At 44.8% G+C, this 27,047-nt stretch overlaps 1 protein-coding gene and 1 pseudogene across 4 annotated transcripts; both read left to right on the top strand.

Moving 5' to 3' along the window:
* Positions 1-470: 470 nt before the first annotated feature.
* On the top strand, positions 471-2,273 carry LOC136322803 (26S proteasome complex subunit SEM1 pseudogene; annotated as a pseudogene).
* An 882-nt stretch (positions 2,274-3,155) lies between these two features.
* Positions 3,156-27,047, top strand: CLTA (clathrin light chain A). 4 transcript variants are annotated; one of them, XM_066256772.1, is made up of 7 exons: positions 3,156-3,523; positions 12,799-12,836; positions 15,478-15,595; positions 19,940-20,051; positions 24,379-24,432; positions 25,589-25,624; positions 26,589-27,047. In XM_066256772.1, the coding sequence occupies exons 1-7, from the start codon at positions 3,307-3,309 to the stop codon at positions 26,758-26,760; spliced, it is 747 nt and encodes a 248-aa protein (XP_066112869.1). In that variant the 5' UTR covers positions 3,156-3,306; the 3' UTR covers positions 26,761-27,047. The 4 variants fall into 4 exon arrangements, with proteins under 4 accessions (XP_066112869.1, XP_066112870.1, XP_066112871.1 ...); XM_066256773.1 differs by lacking the exon at positions 25,589-25,624; XM_066256774.1 differs by lacking the exon at positions 24,379-24,432 and having other exon boundaries at positions 3,157-3,523.

The raw sequence follows: 27,047 nt of genomic DNA, 5'->3' as shown, positions 1-27,047 counted from the left end.
TTGAGGTTTCCAAGCTATAAATGTTACCTGTGACTCTCTCTCTGCCTTCTAAATGTTCTCACTTACCAATTCCATGTGCATTACCTCCATCATTTTCCTTCCACCTGAACACATGGCTCCATTGCCCTAGACCAGCGGTTCTCAACCTGTGGGTCACGACCCCGGCGGGGTCGCCTAAAGCCATCGGAAAATACATAATGCATATCAGGTATTTACATTCCGAATCATAACTGTAGCAAATTACAGTTATGAAGTAGCCACCAAAATTATTTTTTGGTTTGGGGTCACCGCAACATGAGGAACTGTATTGCGGGGTCACGGCATTAGAAAGGTTGAGAACCACTGCCCCAGACAGTGGTCGGCAAACCGCGGCTCGCAAGCCACATGCTCAATCAGATTGAGGACGTTTTTAGCAAACGCCAGCTTATGAGTACCCTAATTAAGTTAATAACAATGTACCTACCTTAAGTTTAAAAAATTTGGCTCTCAAAAGAAATTTCAGTCGTTGTACTGTTGATATTTGGCTCTGTTGACTAATGAGTTTGCCGACCAGTGCCATAGAATATCATCCTTGGCCCCCTCATCTCCCTCCTGAATGACTGCAGCTGTGTCTTTCCCAACTATTCTCCTTTCAGAACCCTCTTCTATGCTTACACTTCCAGAGCAAGAGTCTCAGAGTCACTGTTTCAAGCCCTCCAAAGGTCCCTCACAACCTATGCAATTAACAAATAATCCTCACCTGGGCACTCAAGCCCTCCATGATCTGACTCCACCACAGATAGATATGTGAATTCCAAACTGCCCTCTTGATGTTCTGCTTATCTGTCAGACCTCACTCTTACTAGACTGTCACCCCTGAGGCAGAGGAATTCCAAGAAGCTGCCCCTAGGAGAAGCATTCTGGGCATACCAGGACTTTTGATTCAACACCCACTTGCTCGAGACTCTCCTTTTATCCTATAAATTAGTCCCCCTAGCTTGGTGCCCTTCTTTTGGAGAAGAGCCCCGGCAGGTCTTCCTCCTAATAAAGCCTGCACACCTGGTGTTCGAGTGCCATCTCATTCTTTTTTTTTTTTTTAACAGAGGCAGAGATAGACAGGGACAGACAGACAGGAATGGAGAGAGATGAGAAGCATCAATCATTAGTTTCTCGTTGCGCGTTGCGACTTCTTAGTTGTTCATTGATTGCTTTCTCATATGTGCCTTGACCGTGGGCCTTCAGCAGACCGAGTAACCCCTTGCTGGAGCCAGCGACCTTGGGTCCAAGCCAGTGAGCTTTTTGCTCAAACCAGATGAGCCCGTGGTCAAGCTGGCAACCTTGGGGTCTCGAACCTGGATCTTTCCGCATTCCAGTCCAACGCTCTATCTACTGCGCCACCGCCTGGTCAGGCATCATTCTTCCACACACTTTCTTCAGCTATAAGCCTATACTTTTCCTGATTCTCCCATCATCCAGCCAAATCACTTCCTAGAGCACAGCACCACACTCTGCTTCTCATTTGCCAGCATGAGCCCAAAGGTTGCTGGTTTGAACAAGGGAATGATGGCTTGTCCCAGTCAAGGCACATGCAAGAAGCAATCAATGCACAACTAAAGTGAAAGCAACTATGAGTTAATACCTCTCACCCTGTCTCCCTGTCTCTCACACACAAAAAGTCCCTATGTGGAAAAAGTGTCTATCTACAAGAAGTTGTAGCTAATACCATTATAGAGATGCCCAGGAGACCCGGGTTTCCTGACCACTGACTCCCTTACCACACAGAGTCCTCAGGGATTTTTTTTAAGATTTTTAAAATTGATTTTAGATGGTCGAGCGGCCTCAGCGGCTCCCATGGTGCTGACAGTTGTGGTGAGGGAGAGAGGCTCCAACTTTCCCACTGGCTTGAGAGGTTTTTGGGTGCGGAGAGTTGTGATGTCAAAGAAGCAGCAGCCGGTAGACTTGGGGCTCCTGGAAGAGGAAGATGAGTTTGAGGAGTACCCTGCGGAAGACTGGACTGGTTTAGATGAAGATGAAGATGAAGATGCACATGTCTGGGAAGATAACTGGGATGACAATGTAAAGGATGACTTCTCCAATCAGTTATGAGCTGAACTAGAGAAACATGGTTATAAGATGGAGACCTCATAGCATCCCGAAGAAGTGTTGAAGTAACCTAAACTTGAACTGCTTGCTAAATTCTAGGACAGAGAATCCAGGATGGGGCACTTAAAAAAATGTTTATTCCATTACCCGCTTGACTTTATTTTTGCTTTTGTAACACAAAAAAATAAATGTTTTGATCTAAATAAATAAATAAAATTGATTTTAGAGAGAAGAGAAAGAGAGAGGAAAAGGGGCTGGGGGGTGTGGGGAATGGGAAGCAACAGTTGCTTGTCATATGTGCCTTGGCCAGGCAGGCTGGGGCCTGGATCCAATGACCTCGACGGTCAAACGCTCTATTCACCGCACCACCACAGGCCAGGCCTGTTTCCTAACGAAGTAGGTGATCCTTATGGAATCTTCCAGTTCCAGAAACTTCTGCCTAGCTCTGAGAAGCCGTAGTGGCTGCAAAAGTACTTTATAAAAGGAGATATAATTTTCCTTTTTATTGAAAGACTATGGGGGGAAATCAAAGTGGATTTGAATCAGTTACATTTAAGTAAAGCTGCTCTGAAGGAGAAAATAACCCGGCTGGGTGAATGAGTTACATACAATAAGTTTTTTACAAAGCTAATATAATATATCGCTATAAAAGGATTCACTCTTTCCAACAATGCTGGGAGGCCGGCAATGCAGAGTTCCCAGTCCCATTTTACAGACGAGAAAACAGGTTCAGAAAGCCTAAGTAACTTGCCTCCTTCCAAAATCCGCCCATCATCCCCGTCTTCACTTCACCTCACCTCACCTCGGGATTCAGCACCAGCATCCCCTGGGAGGGGTCCCGGCCGTCGCAGAGCTAAAGGCTGAGCCCGCAAGACTGCTTTATGTCCAGCACCACTTCCGCCTTTCTGGATTTCCCACGGGGCTTGCCGCCCTAAGCCCCGGAGCTGCCCGAGTCACGAGTTTACTCCGAGGGACCGCCCCTCCTTCTGCTGATTGGGTAACTCCTGAAAGAGTACTGTCCTCTGACTGGTTGTTGCCTTTTCGGCTTTCCAACACCGCCTAGACCGACCGGATATTGGGGCAGGGTTTCCGCCTTCTCCTTCTTACTCGTACTGCTTGTCTTCTGAGCCTAGTCGCTACTACTGCGGCTGCTGCCGGGCCTGGTGACGGTGGGGCTGTTGGATTATCTCTCATTGTCTGTGTCCGTGCTGTTGAGCTGCCCTCATGGCTGAACTTGATCCTTTCGGCGCCCCTGCCGGCGCTCCCGGCGGCCCCGCGCTGGGAAACGGGGTGGCTGGCGCGGGCGAAGAAGATCCGGCCGCGGCCTTCTTAGCGCAGCAGGAGAGCGAGATTGCGGGCATCGAGAACGACGAGGCCTTCGCCATCCTGGACGGCGGCGCCCCTGGGCCCCAGGCGCACGGCGAGCCGCCAGGGGGTCCGGGTGAGAGTGAGGGCGCGTTTGGGGCGGGAGGAGTTCCCTGGGACTCGGCCCAGAGCGGGGCTGAGAGCTGTGTATCTCTTCTTTGCTGAACCAGGGGGTGGAGGAGGAGCGCGCAGAGGAAACGAGACCCCGGCTCAGTCATGCAGCAACCTAGGCTCGAGACGCCTGTTCGTTCTATGAGTGTATCTGAGCTCTCCTGAGTGCGGGCGGGGCGAAAAAGCAAAGCAAATAAGGTGACAGTCATGCTGAGGAGCCCGAACAAGCCCGGTCAGTCCCGGAACTTTTTTTTGAGCGCTGGCTATGCCATGGAGCTGGCCTCTGAAACAGCCGCATTGGCGCAGTTTGGCAAGTCTGAGGCCAGCACAGGACCAGTTATTCGGAAAGGAGGGCAGAAAGAAAAATAGTATCGTTTTTGAGACATACAAACAAAAGTGGCAATGATGCATATAAGCACTTCAAGGTGTACGGAATGTTGGGTTATGGGAGGAAAGGAGTAGTGACTAGGGAACTCAAGAAAGATGGTTTGGCTGTGAAGGCAGCTTCGGCCAAACAGAGATAAGAGTTTTATCATTTTCCGAGCGGATTACAGCCAGTACTCCAGGACCTGTATGTACTTCCTCTACAAAGAGCTTTGGTAGTCAGTGTTTCCCAAGCAGAACCTAAGGTTAGCCTGGCCCAGTCTTCCAAGAGGCGAGTAGAAAATGTACTGTGGCCTTTTCCCAATCAAGCTCAAGCAAAACAAAAAACCCGCGGTATAATGCCAGTTTGACCTCCTTTAATGCCTTATCTGTGTGTGGTGCAGAGGATTGTCATGATGGGAGGAAAGGACGGGTAGTAGGGATCCTTTCGATATTATAGGGAAGTAGAAAATAGCTAGAAGAAATGAGATGTGTCTTTTCATTTACTTTTTAAAAATTCTAATTAAAGGAGAATAGGGCACTGGTGGGGCAGATGGGAGTTACTTTAAGGGTCTAGGGTAGTTAACATAAATGAGAGAAGTATGCTGGGTGTGAGATAATGAGTGTTGGAGACTGAGGCTGTGGTGCACTAGAATAGTGCTTTTCATAAAAGCATGCAAAAAAATAAATAAATAAAAGCCTTCTAATTCAGAAGTCTCAAATTACTATGCCAGCCAAGCAGAGCCCTTTTAGGGGAATGGAAGTGGGGAGACTAACTAGTTTGTAACAGTTTATACTATAAACTGCTATATAGTTTATATATTATAAACTATAGTTTGCTGTGGCTTCCCTGGGCAGGACAGCACTGAGAGACCCATAGTTAGAAAACTGTCCTGATTGAAGGACAGCGTTAACCTCTTGTTCACTTTTGTATCTGCAGTGCCTACCAGGGTGTCTGCACATAGTAGATACCCAGAAAAAGAGGCCAAAATGTCAGGTCCAGAAGCCCTGCATAAAAGCAGATCTTGGTGATGGTGGTATGGAGAGGTAAAAGGGAGAGAATAGAGTTGGACACATGGGCATTTTGTACATTAAGCTTTCAGCAAAGGGAAGGAAGGGATGGTTGCTGACTTAGTTCCTAGGAAGGGCTTTCTTAGTGAATAAGCATTTAGTGATTTAAAGCCCAATCTCTGACACGGTGTAATTGAGGTTGGTCATAGGACAGTGGTCAGCACTTTCTTGGGGGAATGGAGAACTAGCCGGATACTTTTTTTCTTCCTTCCTCTTTCTTTCTTTCTTTCCTTCCTTCCTTCCTTTTCCTCCCCCTCCTCCTCTCTCTGAAGATTCTGTACTGTCCTAGACTGCCTGTGGGAGTGTAGCTTTTTAGGCAACTTGTATAGGCGCCACTGCCTTGCCTCAGTTTTTTCCTCTCTGAAAGGAGCAATGTACACCACATAAGGTTGCTGGGATTACATTAGAAAGCACATGTAATGAATGTGCTTACATACTGTATTATTGGGGGAAAGGCCCATGGAGGATGGAGGCAGGAAGAACCCAGAGGGAGTAGGCCTGAGACCTGGACTGTTCCTTCAGTTCTTAGGGAGGTGGAAGGCTACCTGAGTTTGGAGGTGGGAGGTAACTAGCTGGGTGAAATAGCCCAGGGGATATTGAGGAAGGTCAAGTGGTCAGGAAAAAGCCTAATTCTAGAGCTGTTGAAAGTCTTCAGTCCTGAGGGCTGAGGAGGGAGGAAATAAGGGGATTAAGGAGCTACTGAGGGAGTATGACAGTGAGGCACTATTCAGTATGTTTTGTCAAGTTCTTCCTTTTTTTTTTTTTTTTTGTATTTTTCTGAAGCTGGAAACGGGGAGAGACAGTCAGACAGACTCCCGCATGCCCCCGACCGGGATCCACCTGGCATTCCCACCAGGGGCGAAGCTCTGCCCCTCTGGGCCTTCGATCTGTTACTACCAGAGCCACTCCAGCGCCTGGGGCAGAGGCCAAAGAGCCATCCCCAGCGCCCGGGCCATCTTTGCTCCAATGGAGCCTCGGCTGCAGGAGGGGAAGAGAGAGACAAAGAGGAAGGAGAGGGGGAGGGGTGGAGAAGCAGATGGGCGCCTCTCCTGTGTGCCCTGGCTGGGAATTGAACCCGGGACTTCTGCACGCCAGGCTGACGCTCTACCACTGAGCCAACTGGCCAGGGCCTCAAGTTCTTTCTTGAGAGAAAGAGGAAGAGAGGTACATGACTTAAAGGAAAGCTGGAAGAGAAGAGTACTTTTCTTGGTAGCAGTGAAGTTCGAGGAAATCTCATGCATGGTATTTAGTAATACTGGCCATTTACTGTACGCCAGCTTCTCCATACTATTAGATCCACGCAGTGAGGAAGTGCAGGCTAAGTGGCCATGTCATCCTGTTTCAGATGAGAACTGATCATAATGGAATTTAAGCAGTGATCCTGAGGTGGCAAGCTATTACATGGCTTTACTGGAATTCAGACCCAGGCCTGCCTGACTTCAGAGGTTAGGAAACGGGATGTTGAAGGTGGGTTTGGGACAGAGAGTCTTTCATATCTGAAAACATATTCTGACTCTTGTTTCTGTCTGGATGCCCTAGAGCAGGGGTAGTCAACCTTTTCAACCTTTTTATACCTACTGCCCACTTTTATATCTCTGTTAGTAGTAAAATTTTCTAACTGCCCAAGTAATGGTGATTTATAAAGTAGGGAAGTAACGTTACTTTATAAAATTTATAAAGCAGAATTACAGCAAGTTAAAGCATATAATAATTACTTACCAAGTACTTTATGTCGGATTTTCGCTAAGTTTGGCAGAATAAATCTTTATAAAATAACTTACTATAGTTAAATTTATCTTTTTATTTATACTTTGGTTGCTCCGCTACCGCCCACCATGAAAGCTGGAACTCCCACTAGTGGGCGGAAGGGACCAGGTTGACTCCCACTGCCCCTAGACAGTTTCCTTCTGGAGCATCAGGTTGCTTAGCTTAGTTCTAGTGAATGAAGGCGCCCTAGATGTCCTTTCTGCTTGTTTCTGTAGCAACAGATGATCCTTTGACTTGGGCCAACTGAATGTCAGTACAGTGGAATGTTAACTGTAAGAGTTCAGAGCATTTGCCAGGGGGTCTGAATGAATCTTTAGACCTAAAGGACAGGCAACACATGACTTAGGAAGTCTGTGATGAGAACTGCTTCTAGTTTTGTGATAGCGTAGTGATCAAAGTCTTTCCTATTGGGAATGGCCCTGGACTGGAATATATTAACTGAACAGTTGGTATGTTAGCTGTAATATATTAACCAGAATGTTGGTCCGGCTTGTAGGCTGTAGGATTTAAAATGATCCCTTTTCTGTCTTACACAAAAATAAATTCCAATTGGATTAAAAATAGGCTTTTTTATTTTTTTCAGAGTACTAGGAGAAAAGTGACTATCTCAAGACTAGGAAAGGCCTTCAGTGTAAAGGCAGATACAGAAGTTATAAAGGGAAAATTGATAGTGTCTACATACAAGTTAAGTAGTTCTAGGTGTTAAATATCATAAGCCATATAAAAGCAAATGGGAAAAATATTTGTAGTATGAGAGGACAAATTAATACAGAGAGAATACTTAGAGATAAAAAGAGCAAAAAAAAGAAAAATGCAAAATTGGGACAGTTCAATAAAGAAGAAAATCAAATGTCAGATTTTTAATGACCTCACAGGAAATAAGATTGGCACAGCAAAAAGCCACCTTAAATATTTTTTCCATGCTATCAAGTTAGCAAAAAATTTTAAAACATGATAAAACTCAGCCTGACCAGGAGGTGGCGCAGTGGATAGAGCATGGGACTGGGATGTGGAGGACCCAGGTTCGAGACCTGAAGGTCGCCGCCAGCTTGAGCACGGGCTCATCTGGTTTGAGCAAAGCTCACCAGCTTGGACCCAAGGTCGCTGGCTCGAGCAAGAAGTCACTCAGTCTGCTGTAGCCTCCCCCCCCCCCCCCTTGCACATATGAGAAATCAATCAATGAACAACTAAGGAGCCGCAACGAAGAATTGATGTTTCTCATCTCCCTTCCTGTCTGTCCCTATCCCCTGTCTGTCCCTTTCTCTGACTCTCTCTGCCTCTGCCACACACACACACACACACACACACACACAAATATATAATAAAACTCAGTTTTTACTATCAACAAAGGTCTGAGAAATGGGGCACGTGGCTGGCAAGTGGTTGGTGTTTGGAAGTCTTTAAAATGTATATCCTAGCCTGACCTGTGGTGGCTCAGTGGATAAAGCGTTGACCTGGAAATGCTGAGGTTGCCGGTTCGAAACCCTGGGCTTGCCTGGTCAAGGCACATATGGGAGTTGATGCTTCCAGCTCCTCCCCTTTCTCTCTCTCCTTCTCTCTCTCTTCGCTAAAAATGAATAAAAATAAATAAATAAATAAAATGTATATCCTGCCTGACCTGTGGTGGCACATTAGATAAAGCATCAACCCGAATGCTGAGATTAATTGTCTAAACCAGGCGTCCCCAAACTATGGCCCGCGGGCCACATGCGGCCCTTTGAGGCCATTTATCCAGACCCCTGCCGCACTTCCAGAAGGGGCACCTCTTTCATTGGTGGTCAGTGAGAGGAGCACTGTATGTGGCGGCCCTCCAACAGCCTGAGGGACAGTGAACTGGCCCCCTGTGTAAAAAGTTTGGGGACTCCTGGTCTAAACCCTGGGCTTGCAGGTCAAGGCACATATGGGAGTTAATGCTTCCTGCTCCTCCAACCTTCTTTCTCTCTCTCTCCTCTAAAATGAATAAATAAAATCTTAAATATTAAAAAAAAAAGTTAGCAGGATATATATCCTGTGACCCAGCAATTTTATATCAAAGAATTTGTTACTGAGGTGCAATTGAATATGCCCCCCCCCCGAATACACTGATTAGTTTTTTAGAGGAGAGAGAGAGAGAAGGGGGGAGCAGAGAAGTGGGAAGCATCAACTCATAGTTGCTTCTTGCATATGCCTTGACTGGGCAAGCCCGGGGTCTCAAACGGCAACCTCAGCATTCCAGGTTGACTCTTGATCTACTGCACCACTACAGGTCAGGCTGATTAGTTCTTTTAGTGAATTTGTATTTCCAAAACTTTATAGAGTACTTTTAAAAATTACATGAGTAGGTGACACAAACACCTTGAAGTATAAAAAGCCAGTGACAAAAAATATAAGAAACTTATTTTTGTACTATCATAAAGCATAGGAATAAAACAGTTGGGGAAATTAAATTAAGAAAAATGTGAGAAATATGTTGAAATAATCCAGATTTATAACCAGCAATTGAAACAGATCAAAGTTGAGGTGGATTGGTAAATGCTTAGATCTCACAATATGTGTTCATGTGTCAAATTATCAGGTGATCTTTGTTCTGACTTCCTGGTTTGCTCAGGTATTGTACCACTTTTTAAAGGCTGGTTATTTCATAGTATACACATTTAATATTTTTTTACATTATCTTAAACATAAATTATAATAAACTTAAGAGAGAATATTACCATCAGTTATCTGCTCCTTCAAGAATACCTTATTCGTCCTGGCCTGTGGTGGCACAGTAGATAAAAGTGTTGGCCTGGAACACTGAGGTCGCCAGTTCAAAGCTCTGGACTTGCCTGGTCAAGACACATAAGGGAGTTGATACTTCTCTCTCTCTCTCTCTCTCTCTCTCCCCCCCCCTCTCTCTCTCCCTCCCTCCCCCTCTCTCCCCCTCTTTCCCTCTCCCCTCTCTAAAATGAATAAATAATAATAGAAAAAAGAATGCCTTATTTATCTCAAGGAGCCCTCTAACCCTATGCATATTCTAAGGCCATTTATGAAGTGTTGATACATATGGTTTGCTGTATTAAAACTTAATGTGTGGCCTGACCAGGCGGTGGCGCAGTGGATAGAGCATCGGACTGGGATGCCAAGGACTCAGGTTTGAGACCCCGAGGTCGCCAGCTTGAGCGCGGGCTCATCTGGTTTGAGTAAAAGCTCACCAGCTTGGACCCAGGGTCGCTGGCTCAAGCAAGGGGTTACTCGGTCTGCTGAAGGCCCACGGTCAAGGCACATATGAGAAAGCAATCAATGGTGTCGCAATGCACAACAAAAAACTAATGATTGATGCTTCTCATCTCTTCGTTCCTGTCTGTCTGTCCCTGTGTATCTCTCTGACTCTCTGTCTCTGTAAAAAAACAACAACAAAAAAAACAATGTGTGTGGTTTCAGAACATTTGAGATCTTGCTTCCCAGCAATTGTCATCATTTTGACCTCAGATAAACTTGCGTAAAAATTAAAAACAAAAAACTGGGCATTGGTCTCTTCTCAGTGGTAAGCTTTGGCCCAGCGTGTGGATGTCCTGGGTTCGATTCCCAGTCAGGGCACACAGGAGAAGCTACCATCTGCTTCTCTCTACCCCTCTCCCTTTTCCCTCCCCTCCCTGCCTCCCTCCCTCTCTTTCTTCTTCTTTCTCTCTCCCTCCCTCCCTCCTTACCACTCTTCCTCCCTCCTGACCCCCACACCCCCAAAGCAGTGGCTGCTTCGAGTGCCTTGGCCGTGGGCACTGAGTCTAGCTCGGTGGAGCCTCTACTTCAGAGGCTAAAAATAGCTCGGTTGCAAACGTGACCCCAGATGAGGGTTGCTGGGCGGATCTTGGTCAGAATACATGTAGGAGTCTGTCTCTTCTCTCACTTGGAGAAGTAAAAAAAATACTGAATGTATATAAAGTGTGTTAACACTGTGCCTGGCACATTGGAAGCAACAAGTAAAAGTTGAGAATTTAATGATATAGAAGAATGGCTTACTAAAAATAATGGTTATGTTGTAGGAGTCCAATTTTGTTGAAAATTTTTCTATATATACATTAGATATCTTAACAGGATAGAAACCAATGAAATTATATGGCGTTTCTGTCTCCACTTTCCTTTAAAAAATATTTTTAAGGTTTTTTTTTTGTTTGTTTTTGTGTTTTTGAGAGAGTGAGAGGAGAGAGAGGGAGAAGCATCAACTTGTTGTTCCACCTAGTTGTGCCAGTGATTGCTTCTCATATGTGATGTGCCCTGACCAGGGCTCCAGCTGGCGCCCTCAGGATCAGGCCAGTGACCTCAGCGCTTGTGGGACAGCACTCTATCCACTGTGCCACCGGCCAGTGCTCTCCATTCTCCTTTTTTTAAAAAACAATGTTTTGGTATCAGGAAGACATGCTTGGGAAAATGATCGGTAGTTATCAATAGTCATGGGGAGGGTAATTGGGAGAAGCAACTGAACCAAAAGAATGGATACAATGTTAGTATTTATTGGGAAAATGGCGGGTTAGTTGGGTTTATGGGCAACCCTGGGAGATATTACAGGCTCCATTCCAGACCATTGCAGTCACCAGAGTATTATGATAAAGGGAGTTGTAACCTTTTGTTTAGAGTGAAAGATCTTGCTTTCATTTTGTAAAAAATGTAGCATTAGTGAAGCACAGTGAAACAAGGTATGCCTTTGATAAGGCAGGAAACAAGACGGGAGGAGTGGCTTGTGAAATCCTCAGCTGTTAGAAGGGAAGAAGGAGGCTGAGAGCACCTGCCCCAGGCTGCTAGGAAAGCTGTGCTATTTCTGTATATCCTGCCAAAGGAACACTTGACATTCCTTTACTACTTGAGTTCTTAAATCTTTCAGATTCATCTCATCTTCCCTCTTACACCATGCAATAAGATGTCATTGCAGTTTAGTTTAAGGAAAATGGGACAAAATAATGGAAGTTCTACATAATAGGTTGTAAATGTGGGTCAACTAACAATACGAAAATACTTATTATGTAGGTAGAAGCTGAATTTTTATGGTGTGTATATTGAGGCCAGACCAGCCACACCAGAATGATGGTGTGCAGCCCTGTGCAGACTGCCTCTTAGTGATGGATGGGTTAGGAACACATGCTTATCAGGACAGGCAGGTAAGTAAATTAGTTACTAAATCAGTGAAGCAAAGGGTTTAAAAAAATATGGGGCTAGTGGAGACTGGCACATTGACCAGAGCATGCATTGTACATGTAAAGGCTGTCCTCACTTCAAACAGTGTGCCAGTTCAGGAATGCAGACTGATTTCTGCGGAATTTCCTAACTTAGTACTTTGTATTTTAAATAAAATATGTTCAGCCTGTGGCCACCATTTTGTTTATACTATGTGGATTGATAGTCTGTAGGTTTTCCTTAGGTTTTTTGTTTTTGTTTTTGATTTCTCATTTGGTCTTGAGTAATTGTGTCAATAAGACTGGATTGTACACCTCACTTTGAATTTTTTTAAACTTGCTTCCTTTAAAAGACTGATTTAATTTGATATGTTCAAGTCTTACTGTTTTGACACATTCCAGGTACTCTATAGGACTTAACATGAAGTCTCAGCTGTAGACTGTTAGGTACCCAACCTACTCCAGCCACAGGATGGAGAGTCTTGACCCTCAAGAAAGCGCCTTGATTTGAACACGAAGCAGCACATCTCTGCTCCCTGTGAATGATTCCGGCCAGGCCACATTTTCCTTTGCCTTCTCCAGAACTTTCATAGAGAAGCCCTGTTGCTCTATGAGACTCTTCTGCCATGGTTCTGCGTTATCTAAGCTAGAAAGCAGAATCTCAAAAGTTTTTGGGTTTTAGGAGCTTGGGACAGATTTGTCCACATTTTGGTAAGGTCTTTTGTATATAAGCATATCTTGGTGTCATTAATTAGAAAGCTGTTCATTGTTATATCCAGAACATACCTCGCACTGGGGTAGCGTTGAGTAACTGACAGTACCTATAGCGTGCAATACTAGATTTTACTCTGTAAACCTTTGGCTTAGCATTTGGCCAGCCCTGATTGACAAACTGCAATCTTATGTCTTGCAGATGCTGTTGATGGAGTGATGAATGGCGAATACTACCAGGTACAGAGTACTCTGATTCTGTTGAATGATAGTGCTCAAGAGTCTTCCTTTCCTGTGATTTGAATTGATTGACCTAGAAAGGACCCCACTCCCTTGACTTCCCTGGATGTATTAGCAGTAGCTGGTATGTTACCTGCCAGCGTAGGATTTGAAGAGAAGTAACACTGATAGAGCATTCTTTTAAAATGTTGTAGACCTGGCCCTAGTGTTATCAACTTCATTCTTAAGAAGTGGCCCTTCATAATGATGATGATGATGAATTTAAACACTATCTGTGATATGCTGTTTTAAGCAATGTTTTTACTAATTTTGATTCTCACAACAACCTGAGGGATATGGGATGTGTACTGTTGTTATTCCTGTTTAACAGATGAGTAAACTGAGACAGGAGTTAAATCAGTATTCTAAAGCAGGCGTCCCCAAACTACGGCCTGCGGGCTGCATGCGGCCCCTGAGGCCATTTCTCCGCCCCCGCCGCACATCCGGAAGGAGCACCTCTTTCATTGGTGGTCAGTGAGAGGAGCACTGTATGTGGCGGCCCTCCAAAAGTCTGAGGGACAGTGAACTGGCCCCCTGTGTAAAAAGTTTGGGGACCCCTGTTCTAAAGTAACAAAGGCAGTATGTGGGGGGGTCAGCATTTGAACCTTCTAGATTTCACTGGGGTTAGGGGGGCTAATATTTGTGATGAATACCATTATTTTCCCTCTGTGTCACTAAGCTTTTGGTTACCAGCCCAACTTGCATTGGCTTAAACATAGAGAGCTTACTAGTTTTATAATTGAAAGAGCTCTGAGATAGGTCAGTTCTGAGATAGTCAGACCAGAACTCGGACTCAGTTCCTCTAGGATTCTGCCCGCTGAGTATGCAGGTTTCTCTTGTTTTGTTTTTAGTTTTTTTAATTGATTTGAGAGAGGAAGGGGGAGAAAGAGAGACATCAGTTTGTCGTTCCACATATTTATGCATTCATTGATACTCTTATATGTGCCCTGACCAAGGATCGAACCCACAGCCTTGGTAATTCAAGATGACGCTGTAACAGCTGCCTGGCCAGGGCCTGAGTGTGCACTTTTATACTCAGGTCCTAAGTCGTAATGAAATGGCTGTAGCACTTCCAGGCCTCACATGTGCATGTCATATGATCTAGAACAGTGGCTTTCAACCACTGGTTCTCAGACTGGTGCATGTCAACCAGAAATTTTGTGCTGGTCCACGAAAGAGTTAACCACCCTGATGAAATTTCTGGCAGACCTATATTGGTACAGTGGTTGAAAACCACTGATCTAGAAACAAAATGAAGGTTTCTTCTCTCCTCCCAACTACCCCAGAAAGAGTCCTGCATTTCTCTCTGGACCGAGTAATCACTGTAGTCTGAGAGAATAATCTGGTGCTTAGCTTCTGCCTGGATTTCTGCCCATCTCTCAACCAATTATCTAGCAAGGAGGATGAGATTAGTCTAATTGGTATAAACTGAAGGTGAACTGACTTTTTTTGTAACGAGCCAGATAATAAACATATTAAGCTTTGTGAGTAATAAGATCTGTACAACTACTCTGTCAGCACAATATGAAGCAACCATGGACGGTATGTAAACAAATGGGCATAGCTGTGTTCTAGTAAAATTTAATTATAAAACATGGCAAGCCTGAACTGTAGTTTTCAATCCCTGATTTTAGAGCTTGGCCTTGAGAGGGAGGCAGAATGGGATTCAGATCCTGACTTAATCCCTTGACTAGCTATGAATTGGCACATGTCATTTCTCTGTGCCTCAGTTTAATTTCCTAGCTATGAAACGGGAATAAAAACTTGCATTACAAGGTGTTTGGGATAGAAAGCTTTTTTATGTGCCTGACACAGAAAATGCTAATAAGTTAGTTACTATACTTGACATTATTTTCTCCACCTTTGTTTATAGTCTAGTTAGGTTAAATTGGTAATCTCTGGGTCAAGAGGTAAAATAATTCTCTAAAGATTAAGTTCTATTTGAGTGTTTAATTTATTAGCTCCTAAATCTAACCCACTATAAAGAACAGTACCTTTCTACATACACACTATTCACTAATGCCTGTCTTAATTTTTTTCCTTACTGTGACTCTCATAACTGTACATTTTCTTTTGACTTCTCAAGTTCACTGTATTTTGATTATGTGTAGTATTAAGTGACCTATTTCCTGCATTCTTTTTGTTGTTGTTGCTGATGTATTTTTCTTAAGTGAGAAGCGGGGAAACAGAGACTATTTCCTCCATTCTGTGATAGCATTTAGGTCTTGAGTTCTAGGCCTTGCTCTACTGTGTACTTTACTTTGAAAATGTCATATAATCTCTGTCAAATGAGGAAACTGAAACTGATAACACTGTTTTCCAGTAAGTCCATTATTCACCTCCCTGACTTTCCTATCTCCAAGTCATGTCCCATATATTAACAGATAGGGTAACAACTACTCTGCCTCCTCATGGATTGTAAGGATTAAGTACAGTAATGTTGAGCACTCGGTCAGCATGTAAGGTTGTATTACTGCTTTTAAGGTAATCCTTTAACATTTTACAATTGGTGCTGTACATAACCAGGAGTTCTAACTTGAATGAAGTGCATTCCGGGAAGGTGTTTTTAGTACTGATAGAGTACAATTGTGTTTGTGTTAAGGAGAGTAATGGTCCAACAGACAGTTATGCGGCTATTTCACAAGTGGATCGATTGCAATCAGAGCCTGAAAGTATCCGTAAATGGAGAGAAGAGCAAACGGAACGCTTGGAAGCCCTTGGTAAGGAATCCTTTTCAGTCTTTGGGTGTTTGTTTTCAGTGGAATAGTTGACCTTGATTCTCCTTTTATTCCTTTTTCACTTGAATTAGCCATAATATCATTGTCTAGTGTTTGGGAAGATAATCTTTTTCAACCTGAAGGTCACAGGGCTACTCATGTGGAGATGCTAACGACAGGCCATTGTGTAAGGATTAGGGCAGCCCAGGGAACCACCAAGTGCGTCCTCGTCCTGTTCCCGGAAGAAGAGCCAGGTGGTGCTATGGAAAGGAGCAGGGGGGGGGGGGGGGGGCCTTGGATGAAAGACCCATTCAGAGCCCAGCCTTAACTCCTACCAGCTGTGGGCACTTGCTTGTGCAGTCTTTGCGAGTGTTTCTTCATTTGAAAGGCATAGATCAGTGTGATCAGTGTTGCCAACCCCAAAGGGATTCTGAGAGGGTATTTAATGAAAAGGCTTTGTAAACCTGAAGGTGTTATATCCATGTGAGAGACTTCACAGGCCACTTATCATTTGAAGGCTGAATTTAAGGTAGTGCTTAGGACAGTGTGAGCTATGTTGGGAAAAACATACAATTTGGTTTGCTTACCCTAATATTCCTGGAAGGTAAGTTTTTACATTTTGATGGGTGAGGAAAGTAAAAAGCATAAGTAGAATCAGTTTGTGAATCACACAGCTAAGAGGTGGGAGAGTCAGCATTTTAGCTTCAGTCTGCCCTGCTTCAGAGTCCATACCCCCCTTTGCCACGTGGAGTTTAGTGTGCACCGTCTTGCTGGGCAGGCCAAGCCCAAGACCAGTGCCAGCCAGTCTGGCCTTCGGTGAAGAGGTGTGTACATGGGGTGCCCACATCGGGCACGATCAGGGAGACTTGGTGTCTGTGCACGCGGGGTAGAGAGGTGTGGCAGAGCGCAGGAATGTTACCCACAGGGCTTCTTATTTTCAACTTTCTGTTAAAATTTCAAACAGAATAGTTGAGAGAAGATATTTGTGTTGTGAATATACAATCACATAATTTTCTTTGGTCTATTTTAAGATATTGACATCACATACTTCATACCTAAATGTTTTATTTTAAATCTAGAAATAAAATGTTCTATGTAACCACAGTGTCATTTGTATTCCTTCATGGGGACCACTGAACTAGTCAAAACATGACTCCTGTTTTTCAGATGTAGTAAATAACTGACACTTAAGAAATAGGAAAGGACGTGACCCAGATAACACAGCCAATTAGTGTAAAACCTGTGGTCTCTCCAGCCCAATTTACGTGGCTTTCAGAGCACAGGACACACTTACGTTTGAACCTTTACAGAACTATGCAGTAATTAGTTCTTAGTGATGGAAATATGCTGTATCCGTGCTGTCTCCTGTGGTAGCCACTAGCCACATGTAACTATTAAGCACTTGAAATGTGGCTTGAACGAGTGAGACACTGAGTTTTAAATTTTATTTAATTTTAATAAATTTAAATAGCCACATGTGACTAGTAGGTACTGTACTGGGTAGTGCAGCTTTAGAAAGATGAAAATAGGTCTTTGTGACATAGCAGCCTCTGTCCTTACTTATCCTTTGTGTATCTCTTCTTAGGCTTAGAGGCAAGACTTAGCTAGTATTGGTACTACCTGAGTGTTTTGCATGTTACAAACCCAACTTTCTCTTTCTCTTTTCCTAAACTTTAGCAAAGTTGTCTTGTTCATGGAGAGAGTTCACTTTGCTGTCTGGGGAAACTGCATTTTCTTTTTCAATGATCAAATTGGATATTTAGGGACTATTCTGTGAAGTATTCTTTTCTTAACTCAAGAAGTCTTCCTGAGGGAAGTCAAACATTTTGCCTTACATTCTGTTTAAATTGAATTAAATTGGTCCATGAATTAGGTGTTTCTTCAGTTTCACGTTTTTTCCTTGCAAGAACTATGAGAAGGCACAAGATGCTAAGAATAGAGAACCAGTGTCAACGGTTTGCCGCTTAGCCACTGGCTGTTCTTAAATAATTTGCTTTCCTGTGAATAGTAATGAGGATGGCTAGAGGAGACAGCTGTCAGTGTGCCCTGCTCTCTGTGGGGACTCTTTATCCTCCCCTCCCCTTCCTCCCCCCGGATTTCAAGAGATTGTATTATGGCTTGGATCTTTGTCTCACTGAGCTAAGCATTTAAGAATTCTAAGTTCTGCCTGACCAGGCGGTGGCGCAGTGGATGGAGTGTCAGACTGGGATGTGGAAGGATCCAGGTTTGAGACCCTGAGGTCGCCGGCTTGAGCGCGGGCTCATCTGGCTTGAGGAAAAAAAAAAGCTCACTAGCTTGGACCCAAGGTCGCTGGTTCGAGCAGGGGATTACTTGGTCTGCTGAAGGCCCGTGGTCAAGGCACATGAGAAAGCGATCAATGAACAACTAAGGTGTCGCAACAAAAAACTGATGATTGATGCTTCTCATCTCTCTCTCCGTTCCTGTCTGTCCCTCTCTCTGACTCTCTCTCTGTCCCTGTAAAAAAATAAAATAAAATAAAAAAAGAATTCTAAGTTCTCATTGTCAGCGTCACTTCATCTATAAAAGTAAGACAAAGTAAAGGGACTGTTTTATACAATAACTACAATTTGTATGGGTGGTCACAATTTTTATTTATATTTTATTTTATTTTATTTTTGAGAGAAGAGAGGAGATAGACTTTTACATGTGTCCCAACCAGGGTCCACCTGGCAACCCCTCTCTAGGGCGGATGTTGTAATCAACCAAGCTATCCTTAGCACCGGGGCTGAAGCTTGGCCCAACCAAGCCACTGGCTGCAGGAGGGGAAGGAAAAGAGAAGGGGAGGGAGAGAGAAACAGATGGTCACTTCTTTTGTGTGCCCTGACCAGGAATTGAAACTAGTACATCTATATATACCAGGCTGATGCTCTATCCAATGAGCCAACTGGCCAGGGCCTAGATCAGCGGTTCTCAACCTGTGGGTCGCAACCCCGGCGGGGGTCGAACGACCAAAACACAGGGGTCGCCTAAAGCCATCGGAAAATACATATTTATTATACAATACATTTTAAAATAAAATATGTATTTCCGATGGCTTTAGGCGACCCATGTTTTGGTCATTCGACCCCTGCCGGGGTTGCGACCCACAGGTTGAGAACCGCTGGCCTAGATAAAATTTTTCTTTTTTTTTTTAAGTAAGAGGAGGGTAGAAAGATAGACTCTTGCATGCACCCCAACCAGGATCTACCATTGAGCCAACTGGCCAGGGCCAGAGTCTCTATTTTAGCTAGCTAAATGTCTTAGGAAAACTCATATATAAACCCAAGAAACTACCTGCTAGGTGTACATTTTCTAATTTCTGGAATTTTTGTGGATTACTGTTAGTAATGATGTTCAACGCCTTGCAGTTGTCTCCACTGGCGTTTCTCTTCGGTTCTGCCACAAATTCACTGCAGTCTAAGCAGGAATAGATATTTTGTGGTCCTCGGCTCTAACATCAACCTTCTATTGTTCCCTGGTTCCTGAATCTTCTCGTAGTAGTGCTTCTACTGCCTGACCAGGCGGTGGCTCAGTGGATAAGAGCGTCGGACTGGGATACGGAGGATCCAGGTTCAAGACCCTGAGGTCGCCAGCTTGAGCATGGGCTCATCTGGTTTGAGCAAAGCTCACCAGCTTGGACCCAAGGTCGCTGGCTCGAGCAAGGGGTTACTCGGTCTGCTGTAGCCCCCTGGTCAAGGCACATATGAGAAATCAATCAATGAACAACTAAGGTGTTGCAACGAAAAACTAATGATTGATGCTTCTCATCTCTCTCCATTCCTATCTGTCTGTCCCTATCTATCCCTCTCTCTGACTCTCTCTCTCTGTTAAAAAAAAAAAGTGCTTCTACTATGTGTAGTTATGAGGGTTATCTTGTGTTTTACAGAACCATTAATTGTCAACCCAAGATGTAGAATAAGGTTGTGAGAAGATTTTGTTACAAGATGATCTATTATCAACTAATACTGGGAGCATGATTAAAGAATCATTCATAATTGCTTTTTCCCCAGTTGGTGCCCCCAAAGGCTTTTTTCTATTAGAAGTCAGTATTTCCACCCTCCCTGCCAAAACCCAAAACAAAAACCACCAAGTAGTGATCACTAAAGTGTCAGTGGGCTGGGATAATATGTGGTGGAACACCTTGGATAGAATCATTGAGATGAAAAACTGGATGTACAAACAGGAAAAATAAGACTTTATCTTCCCTCCCAATTATTTTTCCTCCCAGTACACACATGCACACACACCTACACACAGCGTAAGTTTAATAAGACCAAAATAGACTAATGAAATGAACTTGAATTTGTGTTTTGTGTCATTTGTATTGTTTTTGCCTTCCCTTCAAAGATGCCAATTCTCGGAAGCAAGAAGCAGAGTGGAAAGAAAAAGCAATAAAGGAGCTGGAAGAGTGGTATGCGAGGCAGGACGAGCAGCTACAGAAAACAAAAGCAAATAACAGGTCAGTTGTGGTGCTTTTAGCATGGCTTGTTTTCCAAGACTGAATCAAATCCATTTCCAACAGCCAGGATAGGTCCTCAGCTGCTGACTCTCTAGTGTGAAATGTCTTTGCAGGTTTCAATAAAATGCTTAAAGCATAAGGGTTGCAAGTCTCTTGGGTCCTGTGAGCTTATTTAGCCCCTCTAATAGCTATCCCAGTTGTAGTGAGTTGAACTCTTCAACTGAGAGTTCGGTTCATATGTGCCACCAAAAGGAATGATACAGCAAAAGGAAAAGTTATTTCATGGGTCAAGTCCATGTGTAAAAATGTAACTTGGAAATGAAAGGCCAGAATCTAAGTCCACTGGAGCTGATTATGGACTTGATCATGTTGCATCCCCTAAATACAGCCCTGTCCTTTAAAAGCTGTTCTACAGAGGGGTCGATTGGCAGGGAAATGTGCTTTGTAATTAGGTCGCCAAAGATGGTTGTTCAACACAGCAACTTCAGAATTAAGGGTTCTCTGGGTACTTAGCTATGTCTAAGAAAATCTTGAGTTTTTAAGAATGCTCTTTTCAGAGTTTACTCACTTACTGAAGCTAAGTAGCAGGAGAAGACATTCTCATGTCACCACTGACCAGCAGCTGTGGTCCTAAATGCCGCATATACTTGGAAGTAGCCCAGAGGAGGCGGCGACACTGCTTCCCTGGGCGTGAGCCGATGGGCTTGCTTTCCCTGCGGATTGACTTCACTCACTCCAGTGTAAAGATAGGCCAGATGGGTATTGGGTAGTTTTAATTTTCAGAGTAAAGAGCTTTAGGTTCTTGTCCTCACAGGTAGAAGTGGGTTTAAGTGCCTATATCTCTGTCAGCTCTATTAGATGGAAATCTTAGCAGTCTGTCAGAAAAGAGGACACTGATTGCTTTGCCAGCCAACCTGTGCTGTTGTGGGGCAGCTGTGGCAGAACAGAGGGATTGTTTGTATAGCAGCCTTCAGCTGTCTCCTGTTGGCCACCCTTCATTCTATCAGCTGCCCCTCACAGGCCGATTTTGAGCCTCTGTCCTGGCCACCTTCCTGTGAGGGATGCACTCTGTACGCATGTTTACTGGGTTCCCTTTGAAGTTCTGGGATTAGTATGTGGGGACATCTCCAGGTCTGAGGCTTCTGCTGAGCTTGTCATCAGTTGCAAGTGCCCAGCCTATGAGTTTGCCCTGAAGTACTTGGTGAAACTGGGCTGACCCTGCCTGTTTGGGGTCCTTGAGGCTTAAGCAAATGTCATTCAATATCTCAGATTTAAAATATGGTTATGTTGGGAACAGGATTCCCATTGCAGAAGATATTTCAAACCAGTTTTTCTTAAATGTTTATTTTAATGATTTTAGGGAGAGACGATGGGAGACAGACAGACAGAAACATCGATCTGTTCCTATATGTGCCGTCAGGGGATAGAACCGGCAACCTCTGAGCTTCAGGACAATGCTCTAATCAACTGGGCTCTCCGACCAGGGCAAGCCCCTTTTGTCTACACAGAATCAGTTGTCCTTGAAAACAATAATTATATCTGTTTTTAGGAGCCGAGTCTTAAAGGTTCAGTCCCTCAAGGCATTGATTTAGGGCTTGGTGTACTTTTCTCTGTAGAATTGTAGAATGTTAGTTTGGAAATTCTCAAAGATGAACCTCAAGTTCCATAGAGGGGATGAGTTAAACTTACCACTCATTGAGAATGTAGAGCTGTTTAGAAACCAGATCACTTGCCTTGTAGAAACCTTGCAGCACAGGGCTGATCCTGATTGTGTAAAGCTAGTGGCACATTAGCCACTGTTACCAGGGTTCTGGAACAGGCATAGTTTTTACACTTTATGCCAATTATTCTTCAGTAGGTTAGGGTGCAAGCCATTATAGAACCACTTTGGGGGACTTCTTCCAATGGCATCCATCCTCCCCTAAAGATTTTGACATTGCTGATGGTTCCCCCTCCCCATTTATGTTTGACTTGAACATTAGAGTCCCATGGGACTAAAGGAGTCAAGTCCCATTTATATGACTCATCTTTCTTGTTTGCTGTCTACAGGTAAATAGTAAATATTTTGAGAAAATGAAATGAGGATGCTCAATTCAAGTAATGTCATTTTGTCTGGGTGACTCTTGCAACAGCTGGATGTTTAAGGGGGACCACAAAGACAAGGCAGAGAGTCGGAGAAGTCTGAAAGATGAGACTCAGGGGTAGCAAGGGCCTATTTTCATGAGTGTGTCATCAGGCCTCGTGCCTTTCAGATGCCCTCAGCCGAAGCCTCGGAGCACATCTGTTCCAGGCGCTGTGCTTAGCTGTGGTCAGAATACGGTCAACAGACCTTGTCATCACAGCTCTAGTTTGTGTCGGGCCTCAGACTGCATCTCCCTCCTTTTATCCCAGGTTGGGGCCTAAATGTCACTGCATAAGAGCCATAAATTATTGACAACTCATGGAAAAGAATTCTCTTTGTTGGAGCCAGAGGTGTTTATTCCTCAAAAATAGCCCCAGACTGTGTCCCTTCCCAAGCCGTAATGGAAACATTCTCTCTTTTACAGGCAGCTTTGGTGCTGACCTCATTAAAGGCTTGTAAAATTGTGGGGGATCCATGGTGCTCAGCGAAGCAGCCGTTTTCTCCGTGCCCATGTCAGCGGAAGGTGTTCCTCCTCCCCTCTCCCGGGCTCCCCTGGGGCCTCTCCCGTCCGGCCCGAGGACTGCTGCTCAGGCCAGCTCCTCTGCCTGGTGGCTGAGGGACACACAGGTCAAGGGGCTGTGTATGTGTCTTGTATGAGATTTTCCATTTGTCCTGGGTCTGTAACCATGACCCGCAATACTGTCACAGAGGAACTCTTGAGTCTTGGGGCTAGCTGCAAAGGAGCAGGAGCAAAAGCCTGCCATTCAAGCTTTTGTTGTCTTAGAAATGCCTTGCCGGGATCATTAATCCTTTCTTTTCTTCCAGCAGAAGCAAGCACAAGTTGAAATTGATTAGGTTTAGTCTTTTATGTAAACTAAGAGGATCATGGGTTTTACAAGCCTGCCTGCCTTTCGTTTCCCTCCTACTATTTTGCCCACCAACAACTCTGTTTTCCTGCTGACTCACTTTGAGTTGCAATCAGGCTGTTTTTTGTTTGTTTTTTTTTTTTTTTTTTTTTTTTTTTTGCTTTCTTTAAAGTTCCACAGAGCACCTCCTGTGTATAAACCAAATGGTAAAGAAGGAAGGGTATGTGTGAGTTTAAAAATAAATTACTAGTATTTCCTCTCAAGTAAATATGTGAGCTTATGTTAATAACCAGACATGATTGTCTTAAAAAATGTCCCACTCCTGTGCCCCAAACAGACCTGGCGAAGGACAGGGTGTAAGACTCCTTGAGGGAGGTTCCCTGCCCCCCCCCCCACAGTGGACAAGGAGGACAGCTGAGGCAACAGTCCAAGCCAGCCTGCCCCTGCAGTGTGAGCGCCCCTCAGCACGTCCCCCTTTCCTTGTGTCCCAGAGTCCCGCCTTTCTGATCTGTTCCGATGTGAGAGAGAGTGCAGGAAGGGTGACGTGCTGGCTTCTGGGCTGCATCTTGTCAGCGCAGTCAAGTCTAGCACGGGCTGAGCAGACAGTCCTTTCAGGGACACAGTGAACCAGAGCCTGAGCCCTTGTCTGTAGGTTCTTTCCACCAGACCACTTGGCTCTTTTCTCTAAAGTGGAAATTTCAAAATGACCATATGGGTTCATAGGATACCGAAAATTGATTCCAGCCAGTGTGGGGAAGCAGTAGTTGGATAACCCAAGATAAAACTGGCTTTGGGACCTAGCGTTAGTGTGTCTGCTGTCTGGCAGCATTTATGCCATAAGTTACTGAGGCTGGCAGGAAGGTGACCCGGCTTCCTGAGCACACACCAGCTGGGAAGTGTTACTACACAATTACAGTAAGAAGAGCCACGCACCTTTGATTAGGAGTTCTGTCCGCTGCCGGTTACTATTGAGCAGCTACTTCAAATTGAGGCCTCCGTTACCTCATTTGTAAAGTGTGGTGAGAACACACAGTGTTGAAGGTTGCTGGGGCTGAGAATTGAACCAACACTGTGTTATAAAAGGGCTTAGCCTCTAAGTAGGTGCTTAGGAAATGCTCCTTGTGGCTGGGATGAAGCACGAGGGAAGTCCCCGTGGGGAAGGAGACGTGCCTGCTGGGGTCTGCAGCGCTGGAGGCCTCACTGGGTTAGGATAGCGTAGGGAACAGCTTTCCCAGAGCACCGGTTTTGCCTCTGTTGTGGATTTGAGATGTTTCTGCTTCTCAATGTTCTCTCTTTTTTCCTGCCTGCTTGCCTGCCTTTTGGACCTCTTGCTGTCTAGGGTGGCAGATGAAGCTTTCTACAAACAACCCTTCGCTGACGTGATTGGTTATGTGTATGTTGCAAAACTAATTCCTGTTCTTTTCATTCTTTCTACTTTTCATTTAGAGTTAATGCACCTTTTATGCCACAAGTTGCTTTGCTTTTTAAATGATTTCAAATTGGCACTGTGGGGGCTGCCTAAGAGTTGATAAGTTGGGGGTGTGATCCAGATTGTCTTGCAGAATCATGACTTCCTACAACTCTGATTGCCATTTTTCGTATTTGGGGTTTTAGGGGGAAGGAAGATACCCTTTCAAAATGTGGGTCATTCGTGATCTTGTCTGGGAAGGCTTTGGGACCGGAGGGCTCTGACCTCTGACTGTGGCTGTCACTGCTACCTCCCCACCTCAGGTGGGAAGGGAAAGTGTCCTCGCCTGGAAGAGGTGGGCATCCTGGTTAGGAGCTAATGGGGGCATTTTCTACACAAGGTTCCTTTGAAGAATGTGGGGTTCATTGCCTCCCCCTTGGCCAGAGGGGGTTGTCTCCAATGTAATGTCTTACATGTCAGAAATCATTCAGTGGCCAGCTTCTGATGCCCTGTCCCCTCACCCTTGCACAGAGGACCCAGCTTTGAGGTCAAGATAGCCACAGCTGTCTGATAGGGGCCACTTTGGCTCCTCCCCATCCCCGAAGAAAATTGCGTCCTCTCTGGATTTTTTTTTTTCTTTTTTTAGGGTTTCCTGTTATCAGAGCAATATAATATTGCTGAAGACTTGGAAACTGGTCTGTTTCCTCCTTAAACATCAGGGATAGATTTTGAGTAAAGAAATGGGTGGAGTGGAGAAAGAAAGGACAACAGTCTACTCTAAGGGGTCTGAAGAGCCTCTGGGGCCTGTGACCTTGGGATGTTCATCCTGTTAGAAGACAGAACTGGGTTTCCCAGGCTCCCAGATGTATCTGCAGTGAGACTTGTGAAATGCTGGACGTACAGGTGGTGTTGGATTTGACTTTTGCACATTCTCTCTGGAGTAGAAATGGAGACTAGAAAGGTTGAGTCTGGGTTTGCTGGGCAGCAGGGTGGCCCAGCAAAGCCAGCTGCACGTTCCCAAGCATAAACAGAGTGGCAAGGGCATGTCTAGCTTACTGACCATCTGCATTGAGCTCATTCTCATTTTCTATATCTGACCTAAAGTTTCTCTCCTTGTTTCTTTTCTTCTCTTCACCTTAAGCACAAACATAAACCATCCTTGCTACAGCCTAGAACAGTTAAGTAACTCTTCCTCACTGCCCCTAACTGTGTGTGCCATGCAGTCGCAGTGTTGTAGTGGCGCTGGCTTCAGCAGTGTTCGCCACGGCCATCCCTGTGAGAGTGCAACCCTCTGTCCCCACAGATCAATCATCTCCATTGCTTTTGCTTTGCCCGTGATGCTTGTTGGAGTAGATGGGTATAGTGTGTCTTCCTCCTCTCACCACTGTCCTTTCGGGCTGAAGCTCCCACCAGCTGGTTCCCAAGTGGGGGTGGGCTGACCTTGACTGAAAGAATGTTGGAGCAGCATCCTACCAAAAAGCACCTAACGTTAATTGGCTCTCCAGCCATTGGGTGCCCACCCCTGCCACAGTGTGCCCTCGGGGGCCTAAGGCACTTGGCTGGAGGGAAAATGGCTGAACTGGAGAATGTCCTAACAACCCCTTTCCAGAATGGCTTTAGTCTCTAGTGCCTGCTAGCATGAGAGCTTGTTCTGAATTCCTTTTGAACTGCCCTGTTTCTCTCCAGCCTTAGGAATAAATCCAGAAGCTGTGGGCTTTTTAGAACTCTCTGATTTTACTTGAAACTTAGTACAGCCCACCATACACTACTGTTCAAAGTTCTTGACTAGCCTGCTGCTTTGCTTTTGTTAATAAAGACATTGTATAGCTAAGGACCCCCCCCCCTTTTCAAGGGACTTACTTTTTTAATGCTCTGTGTCAGCAGACAGACACACACAGAGAGCCCTGAACCAAACACCTGTATTCCAACATTTTACACAGCAGTCCAGGCACCCTGTGCCTGGGAGAGCTGGCCACGTGTCTGCTCTCAAATCTGACCTGGGCCAAGGGCTGTGATTCTTTAGGAAACCAGAATGCCATTCAGTCAGGCATGAAGATGCAGTTGCTTCTATAACAAGGCAGCCACCAGGTAGCTCACAGGGGGTTCTACATTAAACCAACATATTTTGTTGTTGCTTCCAGGGCAGCAGAAGAAGCCTTTGTAAATGACATTGACGAGTCATCCCCAGGCACTGAGTGGGAACGGGTGGCCCGGCTGTGTGACTTTAACCCCAAGTCCAGCAAGCAGGCCAAAGATGTCTCCCGCATGCGCTCTGTCCTCATCTCCCTCAAGCAGGCCCCCCTGGTGCACTGAAGAGCCACCCTGTGGAAACACTACATCTACAGTATCTTAATCCTACTCGGTGAAGCTCTTCACATAATTGGATTAATCATGTTGAGTTCTTTTGGACCAAACCTTTTGTCTTCAGAGTTGCTCATTGTTTGTGATTGCATGTTTCTTCCTTCAACTGTGTTCTCCCTGGCATTCAGAGAGGAGGGGGAGGTGGCGGCAGAGGAAGGGAGGACGGAAGCCTCCCATGGTAGCCTCAACTTGTGCTTTTTGTGCATTATTCTGAGAATAAATTTGTTTCAAACAATTAA

The sequence above is a fragment of the Saccopteryx bilineata genome, chromosome 2 (genome assembly GCF_036850765.1).
Source record: "Saccopteryx bilineata isolate mSacBil1 chromosome 2, mSacBil1_pri_phased_curated, whole genome shotgun sequence".
NCBI lineage: Eukaryota > Metazoa > Chordata > Mammalia > Chiroptera > Emballonuridae > Saccopteryx > Saccopteryx bilineata.
Note: the sequence above shows the minus strand (reverse complement) of the source record. Positions and strands in the feature narration are given on the sequence as shown.